The following is a 12355-nucleotide window of genomic DNA, read 5'->3' on the forward strand; positions in this document are numbered from 1 at the left end:
TGAAATTTCCTGAGTTTTGACATAATGGGCTTGCTTAACTGGGTTTTCATAGCTCTAAGAATTCTAGCACTGCCTTACTCCTTAAGAGTCCCTTGGAGGGGAGGCCCGTCATTACTGGGAAGGAAATGATGACAGAGGTCACAGAATGGCCACATATCCCGAGTGTTCCACCTAAGAGAAGCACAGGTAAGTGCCTCCTGTCTGGACCCTACACACAAACGGGCCCAAGTACCTGGCATGCACAGACATGTGAAGCCTCCAATCTTATCCAGACAGGTGGCATCATTCTGGCAGGGGTCTGAATGGCACTCGTTGATGTCCATCTCGCAACGAGGCCCCGCATACCCTTTCAGACACTCACAGTGGAAGGCACCATCTGTGTTCACACATTTTCCCGCGTGCTCACAAGGATTGCTATTGGCTGAAAGAGACAAGAACCAATTACAAGGACCAAAGCACTTGATGGAGAGGCCCCACAAATGTGGACTACAGATGTGGGTCTGATTGTTACAAGCGTTAGGGCCAGGCATGTAATGGTCTGCTTCTCAATTTCCTATTTTCTCTGTAACAAATTCAACAGGTAATAAGATTAGTGCAATCTCAAGTCTTCTGTGTCTCTGCTGCTCTTTGCCCCAAACCATTACTCAGATACAGCTTTATATCAAGAGTCAAGTACAGACTGTCCATATATTTCAATTCCCAAAATAGAATATATGATTACGCTGAAAGTTTAGTTGTAAACAGTGGGCAAGTAATAGGAGATCTGAGGTTGGGGCAAACATGCTCCTAGAGTAAAAGGTACTTCAATTTACCGTATTTTTCGTACCATAAGACGCACCTAGGTTGAAGAGGAGGAAAATAGGAAAAAAAAATTTTGAAGCAAAAAATGTGGTAAAATATTTAATAACACAAATAACATAATATTTCACCAATGTAAATATAAGCTACATTCAGACTATAAAATGCACCCCCATTTCCCTCCCAAATTGTGGGAGGGGGGAGCACACACAATGGGAGTGAGTCTTACAGTCCAAAAAATATGGTAAGTTCTTGCTAAGCACAACAGACACATGAGGAAGAGGCAAGTTTCTGCGAACTCACCCATGGTGCACTCATCCACGTCTTCTGTACAGTCAGCCCCTTTGTAGCCTTGTGGGCAGGTGCAAATATACTGCCCATTCAGGGGGTTGGTATCACACAGTGCCCCCTTGTGGCAAGGATTGCTGATGCATGCATCATCCAGATGACACAAGAGACCTGTGGCAACAAGAGAAAATGTCCCTACTTGGGGAAGAGTTGTCTCTTTCATGGAGGAGGGGAAACTGTACACTGGCTCATCAAAATCCACTATGGAGATTGAGGCAACTTCCCTTTGGCTATCCTACATGAGGAACATGCTGCCAAATAAGGAGTTTCTGCAGACAGCCCTGGTATCCTCGCCCTAACCCTTGGCTAGACCTCTCCTCAAGGGTAGAGTATTCTATAGGCCATAAAGTGAGATGGTTAGATGACAGAGACAGGAAAATGGCAATAACCTTCCTGTAGCACTGACCGATTCAGCAAAGAAAAATAGAGGATGCCCAGTTCAATAGTAATTTCTGAAAAACAATAAATAATTTTCTAGCGTATGTCCAAAATACTGCATGCATCCTGTATTTTATTTGGCAACTTACTTTCCCAAAATAATGCTACCTGGTGATTATGGGGCACCAGCATTTCACTAGCCTCAGAAAGAAAAAAAAAAACAGCTCAACATCGTCAGCCTATGCTTGGGCAGCCTTTTAATAATGTCAACATTCCTGGCTCAAGTGCCCTCAGGACTCTGAAGATATTACCAGGCCTCATGTTCCACATAGTTCACATGGGAACTGGATTTTCCACTCTGCAATTACCTTAAGAACAGGTAGCTCAGGCTTCTTCTACAAAGCTGGAGGTGGAGTTTTTGGAAAGGCCTAGATATGAGAATATTTCAAAATTGCTGGGCACACAGTTCTCTCACCAAAGCTATCATCTTCCATCACATTCCTCCCTCCATTGCTCTCTACTCCTAGAACCAGAAGCTGTTAAACAGAGAAGCTAGAGCAATGTTAACTCTTAAGTCAGTAACAATCCTCCCTTAGAGGAGTATTTCTATAGAAATACTACAGACGTTGTATTTCTAGACGTTGAGAGTTGAAATGCATTTACATGCTTCTCTTCTGCCAACTCCTCCTGAGCAAGTAAGTTATTTCTTCTTAATATGAAGTCCTTACATCCATTTATTAGTAATTTTGTCTTAATTTATGAGGTGTTTTTCAGCCCAAGATTTAAAGGTCAACACAATGCTTCCAAGGTAATAATGACTAACTTTTATTTTTTAGGATGAAACACTAAGGTACACAGAGTTGAGATGAGAGCCAAAAGTTCCAAGGAAAAAGACTAACTTTGTAGCACCTTGGCTAGCAATTACATTTCCAGAACAATCTCGAGCAATATCTTCCTACTGATGGTAATTAAAAGGACACAACTACTGGACTGAAAGAGAAGGCAGAAATCCCGAATGCTTGTGGGCCCCTTCCCTTACCTCCAGCTCTGTCCCCCTGCTGGCCTTACCTGCCTTTCCTTCTGGGCACATGCAAGAGAAGGAGGCCACACGGTCAATGCAAGTGGAGCCCGGAGTACAGGAGGCGAAGGCACAGTCATCGATGTTCTCACTGCAGTCATCGCCACTCCAGCCATTAACGCACACACAGCCATAGCCTCCGTTGCGGTTGGTACAGGTGCCTCCATTCTGACAGGCATTGGGTTGCAGCAGGCACTCATCCACATCCTCTGTGCAGAACTGTCCTTTGGGGGGGAAAGCGCTTTTGATTAGGGCTCTTCAGTCTCAAAGGATCAGTACCATAGCAGCCCCCACATCTTCTTCTTCCTAATGTGACTTGCCTGAAATTAAGGCAAGCAGAACTCACAGCAGATCAGGTGTTCACTTTAATTTTAAGGCCACCTTGAACCATCCAAATGACATTTATTCTAGGCAAATAATTAAAAGAAAAAAATGGCAGTTGCTATCCCTAGAAACTCTGAAACCATGAGAATTTAGCCAACCTATCAAAGAGAAGACAAGTCTTTTAGGCTTTCTGACTCAGTTAAAACCATGGGACAATGAACACATAACTGAGAAGAGCAAGAAAAGAGTCTTAAGAGATGAGTAAGGAAAAGAATAATGAGAAGGAATGTAAAAGTCAAAATGTTACAGCAATTGTTTCTGTATCTTGCCTATCAATGTTAATAACCTGGTTATGATACTGTACAATAGCATTACAAGATGATGTTACCACTGAGGGAGACTTCCTAAAAGGTATTAATACCTGTAAGTGCACGTGAAGTTACAATTATCTCAAAATAAGAAACTTAATTAAAAAATGAAGGTCAGGGCAAACAAAGGTAGAGATAAAAGACTAAGGACAGTGAAAGCCTTGGTAAAATATGGATGTGAAAAACAAAACCAAGATCATGAGACTGGAGCAAACTGTGCTCAGCCTGAGACACCCAAGCTTCAAGGATGCAAATTTGGAGAATAAGACACAGAAAGTCGACCCAATGTGATAGAAGATGGAAAAAGGATCAATATGCTCTGTCTGAAAAAGAACAAACTGGAGGATGATAAAGATGAAACCAGTTATGGACCTATTGCAGGTCACTACGATAGCAATGGTTGGGGGACTAGGGAAAGGCTCCTGGGACCCGTGACAAGAAAAAGAGTATCTTCAACTAAAAGCAAGGAATTTGTGATTAACAGCAGTTTAGTGTCAGGCCAGTTGAACTGTAAAACAAGTTGATGAATTGGTGTTATTGGAGGTCTTTCTAATACCAGTTTTAGAGAGCTATCAAAGGGAACTAATATTCAGGTCATTTGAATCCTCTAAAACACAAGTGGCTGAAACTCAAAAACCTCAAGGTATCCTTAATTCTTTCTTTGTAAAAGAAAAGGTATTCTGTTGAAGAGGCCTCTAAATGAAAAAGCACATGACACTTACCCTCAGAAAATGCCAATGTTATCTCTAGTCCCCAAAATACCTAGCAGTAATTCAACTGGCTCAAGTAGTTTCAGAAAACCTGCAATGTGCCCATCTGTGTAGCCATCATGGCTAGCCGAAGCTAATTGTGTCTAATCTAATCTAACTGACCACCTATTCTTTACTTCCACAATTACACCATTCTTTACACTCATCATTATACCCATTACTACAGAACCAACATCATTCTATTGTACTTATTTAATTGCACATCTATCTCCCATCACTTGGCTGCAACCAGCCTCTCAGTTCAGAAGTATTTTTTTGTATTTCCAGCTAAGACTCCACTGCCTAGGATGGCAAGATGGGTGTGTGTGCATCTCTGACCTCTGTGCTCAGCTCCTCTCCTCACCCCACTTCTTCTATACATTCTTGAAGAAGCCACCATGTCTTTACATGATAATGCCCTCCCGATATAGGATGGGCATCTGAGACAAGTTACATATTGCTATGTCTCTTTCCAAACTTTTGGACTACTGACATTTTGCCACATGGACCAAAAGGATGAAGTAGCCAGTCTACACAGAAAATGATAAAGGCGAATCAGAAGTGCACGGAAAAGAATCGCAGTCAAGTTAATGGTTCTAGTTGTTCCTGAAGCCCAACTGCTCCAAACCCCTTCAGAGCTATTCTGAGAGATATCCCTTGCAATGGGTTTCCCTAATTTCAGATGGGGATCTGTCCATTGCAATCCACAGTATTAACTAATACAAAGTGCATGAGTGAGTGCAGAAGTGACTGTGTGCATTGGCTATGACTTCTGCCAGGGCAGGTGATGTCATTTATGACAGAAAGCTTTGCTCCCTTACCACACTGACAGACATGCTCCCTCAGATAGAGACAGATGTGTAATTAGGATGTAGGTGGGATTTAAGAAATAAAAACATGACCAAGGAGGTGAAGAGTTGCTGTAACCTGGAAATTAACTGAGAATCTTGTCTATTACACTTATGCTAACTAAAATAATATATGCTACGCTCAAACCAAATGACGTGCTGAATGTGAGCAATTTGGATGTTATTTTTCTTTTTGACTGGCTCCATGATAGTTCTGAGTATAAGACACTGTGTGTTTAAAAATATCTCATGTATTCTTTATGTATGCATTGCAATACCCAGACACTTAAATATTGCAGTAAAACAGACTAGGTAAATAAACAACACTTGGAATGCAAATTCGGCACTCGAGAAAGGAAACCAGAAGTCACTGATTGCCTGCTATAAAGCAGGCATTACACTTGAGCTGTAACAAAAATTACATCATTTATAGCTGAGGAATCAGGCTCAGAGAGGTATAATAACTTGCCTAGTGTGAAGTTTTCTGCATTCAAGTAGAGCTGGGATTTGAACTAGAGCTACCTGATTCTAAAATTCTTAATGAAGACTTGTGATGTGAATCTCACCTTTTCAAAACCATCTCTTGTGTGTCTCAGGTTCCCAAGCACACAAAGGTATGGGGAAGTGGAGAGGATAAAGAAGGTGAGGATTAGAATCATGACTCACACAATCTGATTACTGGAAAAATTTATGAATGCAAATTACTATCTAAAAACCAAATGTTCTTTTGGGCACAGTTCACTACTTTTTGAATGAGATTGATTTTTGAAGGTTACATACAATCAGTGAACGCCTTAAGATAGTATATCTCTCGGGTAGTGTTTGTTAGAGAAATCAAGTCTAGAGCCAAGGGCACACTGGTTTATAAGAATTTCCTACAGAATTGATCGTTTTCCTCTAAGTTGCAGGCACATTTCTCTAGAACAGCATTCCTTCCCAAGCTCACTTCTGCCAGAATTCTTTTTCTCCTAATTCCAATTCTATCAACCAGTTTTTTAATTCAGAAGGTAGAAAACAGCAACCCAGGGGGCCACTACAGTTGCATGTTCCAAAATGCCCAATGAAACATTCTACAACACTGTGCTTCCTTCATGTTATCACCCTCTTGGCACAGGAGGAAACCAATGCAGAGGTCTACGAATAAGAAACAAGGCTCAACACACCCTGGCGCTCATAGTGAGGCCACACGAAGATGCGCCTGGGAGGGGAGTGCCCTCTCCAGCTGAGCTGGAGCAAGCCCCATTCACCCTCTGTGAGGGGCTACAGGACAAACTGAAGTTTCGGGATGTCTCTTCCTGTTCTTACATCTTTAGCTCCCTGTGCTAATCAGGTGATAGGACCAGTCAGTAATCACGCCATAATCCTGTCCACTGGTGTCTCTTTCCTATGTATCATTTCTGAACCAGGAAGACCTCTGGCTTGTATTTTATGTGACAGTTTTTTTGAGAAGTAATGTTGCTAGTTATTAAAACAAGAGAAATAATTTCAAAAAAAAAAAAAAAAGAAAAGAAACAAGGCTCAGAAAGGAGAGGGAAGCTTCCCACGGTCAGAAACCAGTAAGTGAGAGTACTGTCATTCAAACCCAGATCAGTTTGACTCTAAGTCTACTAGCTTTCTACTGCAGCGCAGTTAAGTGTCCAGGATTTGATCCTAGGGTCTTAAAGCACTGAGAAGGCATAGAAGCTTGAGACAATTAAAGAACACCCCTGTTAGCAATGAATAAAGGTCACTAAATACTGAATATTGAAGTAGGAAAATTTCTTGGTGATCATCTAGAGATGTTGGGTGCATTTAGGTCATTCAGCTTTTCCCACTACATCCTGGGCTCACTGAGGGTGGTAAGGTTAGGACTTGAAGATATCAAAATGACTAAAGTGTATTCTTTGGCTGGAGTTTAAAAGGAAAAAGGTTGGAGATCATTTGAAGCTTGAAATTAGACTATGAATTCTGAACTTGATAGAACAGGCAAAGGGAATTATGATAGGTTCCTGGGTGGGGGAAGACAGGATCAAAATTGTCTTTGAAGACTAGTCTCCCAGTAGAATACAGGAGGGACTAAAAGCAAATGGCTTTCACTTAACAGGGAGAGAAGGAGAGAGCACCAAGTTATGAGCGACCTAGCACATAAAAGCCTCTGGTGAAAAGGGACAGCTGTGTTGTGTCCATGCCTGACCACGCTACTAAATCTTCAATCCAAACAAGCCTCAGCATGTATCATCACCTGTCTCAACACACAAACTTTGCTGGTGAACTCCAAAATATATTGTACAAAGCTCAGTGAGGCAAGTTTTTGAGGGCATCAATTATCCCTCTTAGTAATTTCACCTGCTAGATATTACAGGCTACTGCCATTGAACACTGAAACTAAGGCCGCTCCCGTTTTTTGTGTGTAAAAGAAAAAGAAATCACTTGTTTTTAGAAACTACCTTCTCTACTGCCACCATGAGTCTGGACTAACTTGGTATGAAATGTCACACTACCAAATCCTTTGCTCACACCTTAAACGCTTAGAGCCTTCTGTAGCTACCAATAATTTTCTGGCTGATGGTTTTGCCTCATAAATGATCTCAAACACGTATCTCCCCTTCATGTATTTTACTCCAGCCATGAAGGCTTACTGTTGGTCCCTTAAACATTAACTTCCTTCCTACCTCAGAGCCTCTGCATATCCCGTTCTCTCCACCTCCGATATTCCCCCCTCATGATGTATATGGCTAGTTACTTCTCATCCTTTGAACTCACATCCATGAAGGCAGGGACTGTGTCTGCCATTCACCTCAGTTAACAAGTCATGCACTGTACTAGACACTTGGTAGTGGTGAAACAGACCTCAGACCTAATCTAATGAGCTCATTTTTACAAATGAGGCAACTAGGACCAGAGAGGTACAGTGACTTGCCCACAGTTGCACAGCTAGCTGGAAGGAGAATTCGAAAGAGACAAAATTAAAAACAGAAATTGTGAGGTGCTAACAGCAGATTAATTTAGTGTTCACAATGGGGAAGGGGACTCTAAGCTGACTGTTGAGGGGCAGGGCAGAATTGAAAACACAGGGAAGAGCAAGGTGCCTCAGTAGCGCTACTAAGGAAGATGACACTATTAACGCACCATTAGAAAAATAAGTATGCTGTACCGGTTTTACAGGAGTAGGGTCACTTTCATACTGATCTTTCTTATTGCCCTGTCCTATTGTCTGGAAACCGTAGGGTACATTATGGGTACAGCAGTGGCAGTAATTATAAAAGTGAGCCCAAGAGGACTGTACTGAAATGGAAAACCATGACCTGGACCTCATTAGCATCAAGCTCTAGCCCAGTGAGCCATGGACCATGAAAGGACACCATATGTGAGCTGCAATACACTGGGATACAAACAGCTCGTTGTGGCTTCCTCAAGATACAACAAACAAACCATCAATCCAACTTGGAGTTACAAGTGACTGGGAAGTAGGAGGAGGAGGGGAAACAAAGAAAAGAAATGATCACTGAGCCTTAGCACTTTGGGAAGAAGCCCTCTCCTTCCCAGTCATCTCTCAACTGTGAAGTGTGTGGGAAAAACTTTTATCACATCAATGGCCCTGTTAAGGGTCAACTCTTATTGCAACAACAATCACCACATGAGAACATATAAAAAAAGAGCTTGGCTGGCCCTTGCCCTGACCCTGCTACCTCCTCTTCTGTGGTTAAATCAAGAGAATTCAGTCTCCAATATACCCTTCCAACCAGCAGTCACCCAAGCTCCTGAATGGTGGGGTTTCATCTTTTTATTTCATATCAGAATATTCTTATAACTTCTGTCCTACAAAACCTTCTCCTCTAAACAGATTTTTCCATTACACTGCTGAAGTGAAAGAACAAAGGGCAAACTTAACCATTATGCTGCCAGCTGGAGTGAAAGCTGGTTGAACATTCTGTATAAATACTAGAGAGTTCACACATGTACACAAATGCACAAGCATGAATGTGTACACAAGGCCTGGGGTATACAGTGGCTAAGGGGATAATGTAAGTACAGGTAGGGGGATTCATGTGTGGATAAATGCAAGAATCTCAGTGAATGTGAATGTTGCCACTATTCATAGATGCCATCACTTTTCCAGACTACTCGAAAGACTGCTTTCCCTGCATCCTGGTCAATAAATTTTCTAAGGAGTCACCAGAATGATATCAACATGTAGAGTGGACTGTGCCACTTGCCTGTTCAAGCCCTTTGGTGAGACTTCCATTATACTTAAGATAAAATTCTAAATTCTATCCAGGTTTTCTGCCTACCTCTCTAGTCTCTCCTTTTGAAACACTACTAGCTCTATCACTTCAGCTTTTTTTCATTTCTCAAAATCATCACAATCTTTCCCCTCTCATCAGGGTCTTTGTACGTGCTGTTCCCTGTACCTGGAACACTCTTATCCTCACTTTTCTCTAACTAATTCTGACTCACTGTCCACAGCTGAAATGCCACCTTCTCAAAGAGACATTACCTGCCTACCTCAAGCTCAGTTGTTTCTGCCTCTTAATATGCTCTGCTACTTTTCCTGAAGGCATTTATTACAGTTCAACGTTTTAAAATAATTATTTGATTTATGTCTGTGTTTCTTACCAGACTGTAAGTTCCTCGAAGAAATGAGTGGTAGCTATTTACTTCATCAGTAAATCCCCCAAATTTACTACAGTGCCCAGCTAATGATATTTTTGAGTAGTATTCAAAAATATTTGCAAAACAAATGTTTATCTGCTCCTGCCTTCTCTTAAGTCACTCTAATCCCAAAATAATAATCATCTTCCCATTCATCTCCTTCACACCTTTGGGGTGTCTCTATTCTACTCATCATCCCTGTATCTACATCCATCAATCAATACACAAAACTTCTCATTCCAGCCCCCTCCTTACTTGCTGAACTCCATCTACATTATACTATACAAAATTCATCTTGTCTTTTGACCCTAATCCTTCATTGATGTCTCAAAGGTAACTCTACTTTATTGTGAGTACCTTCCTTCTTCAACTGAAACCTAAGATTTCCCCAAAGACTATATCCCAGTCAGCCATCATGGCTGATATCCTCCTCTTCTAATTGCTTCCATCTGCATGAAGGTAAGTAGGTAAAGAATCCATGTTTTTTTTTTTGGGGGGGGGGGGAAGCTTTTTATTTATTTATTTGTTTGTTTGTTTGTTTGTTTATTTATATTCAGTTACAATTGTCTACATTTTCTCCCCATCCCTCCACCCCACCCCAGCCAGTCCCACCTCCCTCCCCCACCTCTACCCTTCCCCTTGATTTTGTCCTTGTGTCCTTTATAGTAGGGGATAGTGGGGAGAGTGGTCTATAGGAGCTACTATAAAGAATCCATGTTTTCTTTATTCCCTAATGCTGCTACTAACTTCAAACAGTAAACATTTATTCATTAATCTATTTCTAGGTACAAGACACTGCGTTAATACTTAATTGCATATTTAATCCTCTTGTACAATTACTCCAGCTTTACAGATGTAGTACAGATGTAGAGGCCTGGTCCCCACTGAAGAAAGACACTGAAGTATTTCAGGGAGGTAAAGAGAGTGACCCAGAAAGAACCCAATAACAGCCCTAAATTTGGAGGGATGAAGGTGGGTCAGAACAAATGGAAAATGTAATGGCCCCATTTACTCATTTATTCAAAACATATGAAGATACTATGTGCCAGCTTGACCTCTACACACTGGGATTATAATACTGAATAAAATAGTTGTGGCTTTTACCCTGCAGAACTTATAGACAAATACAGGTTTTACAACCAAACAAACAATAACATAGGTTAATAACTGCTCTAATAGATGCACGTTGCCTTGGGAGCAGAGTAGGAGAATAGAGAAGAACTATATTGTCCAGTCCAGTTGAGATAATATGTTCATTGGCAAGCTACAATTACAGAACCTAATGACATCCCATATCAAGGCAGTGTATTTTTTTGACAGTTCATTTTCCTAGATTCCCCTTCAAACCACCTAAGTTTACATTAACAACAAGAATTTATCATCCAAATATGAACAGTAATGGCAGCATTTGGCTCCATATTCTAAGGTCATAGTGGGCTCTTGCTTTAACTACTTCTAAAGTTCTTTTATCCATTTGTTTACTGCTATGTAATGCAAACCTAAATGACTCCCTAGTGCCAGAGACTGCACAAACCTATAAAACAGACAGAGATAAGTACAACAGAATATCTTGGGGACAGACTCAGAAGTAGGCCACCTAATGCTACTTTAAAGTCAGAATGGCTGCATTATAGCTGAATAAACTTTAAATTACTGAGAGTGAGAGAAAGACAGTGAGAGCAAGAAAGACAGAGAGACTTTATATGTTACCCAGCTTGTGTAAGAGCCTGTATATGTGTGAAATGTGTGTAGGAAGGGAATGGAGTGGAGAGTATTTCAGGCAGAAGGAAGTATATGTGCATAGGTTTGAATAGATAACATGACTCATTTGAGGCCATAAAAAAAAATCCATGGGGTTCAATTACAAGGCATGCATCGGGGAGATATAGCTACAGAGGGAGTTACACACACAGCCTTAGAACTCTATCCAAAGGCAAGGAGGACTCAAGGAAGTGTTTTAAGCAAAGAAACACACAATCCAATTTGTGTTTCAGAATGCCCACTCTGCTGCTCTGGGGAGAATGGACTGAACTCTCTCTCACCCTTCCAAGTCAACAGCAATTTAAAACACTGGGGAGTTCCAGGGCTCCTGTGGCCGCTATAGCAACAAGAAAGTCCGCAGCGCATCTGAGGCAAATTCCAGATGCAGTAACACCAAAGAGCATGCAGGCTCAGAAGCTGTATGGTGAGCAATGGATGCTGCACCAATGCTGGACATTCAGAAAGCTGACCCCTGACACAGAGAAGAAAGTGGCTCCAAGCTTTAGTCCTCCTGCCTGGAGGCCCACGCTCCGGTTCTTTCCCCCTCCTTGCGCTGCTGGACTGTTATACCAGTTTACATAAACAACCCCTCACTCCACTGGGAGAAAAAACTAACTGCAGTGGGGGTTCCAAAGAGAATTGACATCCTCTTTTTCTGGGCAATTTTTATGAGCAGATGGGCAAAATGGAAAAAACAACGTGGGACCTATGAGAACATCCTGAAATATGAAAGATGGGGAATGTACTACTTAAGATTAGATGAAGAACATACTTATGAAAAATATTCATTTACAGAAACTGAACACATTTTAGAAAAAACTGGTTCTATATTCTAAAGAAATTTAGATACATATAGGTTCTAAAAAGAAATGGAAAATAATATAGGACACCAGACTCTGATGAAAGGAAGCAGGCTGGGAGAAAGGCAGAAATAGAGAGGACCTAGGTACAATGAGTAAATGTTATAAATAATATAAAATGCAGTTCAAATAAGATCACATTAGAAGCTACAAAGGACAGAACAATAAAGAAAAATAAATAAGTGTTATGAAGGAAAAACTTAAGTTCTCA

General features: G+C 41.1%; 1 protein-coding gene across 2 annotated transcripts in view; it reads right to left on the reverse strand.

The window, feature by feature from the left end:
- The window catches only part of NOTCH2 (notch receptor 2), a 200663-nt gene that overhangs the window by 56371 nt on the left and 131937 nt on the right, over positions 1-12355 (reverse strand). For both annotated transcript variants that reach the window (XM_053916245.1, XM_024570615.4), the window contains exons 6-8: positions 2593-2826; positions 1102-1257; positions 233-421 (exon numbers count right to left, since the gene is read on the reverse strand). In XM_053916245.1, the coding sequence (XP_053772220.1) occupies positions 233-421; positions 1102-1257; positions 2593-2826 (579 nt within the window). The remainder of the gene's footprint in view (positions 1-232; positions 422-1101; positions 1258-2592; positions 2827-12355) is intronic.

Source organism: Desmodus rotundus, chromosome 12 (assembly GCF_022682495.2).
Source record: "Desmodus rotundus isolate HL8 chromosome 12, HLdesRot8A.1, whole genome shotgun sequence".
Lineage (NCBI taxonomy): Eukaryota > Metazoa > Chordata > Mammalia > Chiroptera > Phyllostomidae > Desmodus > Desmodus rotundus.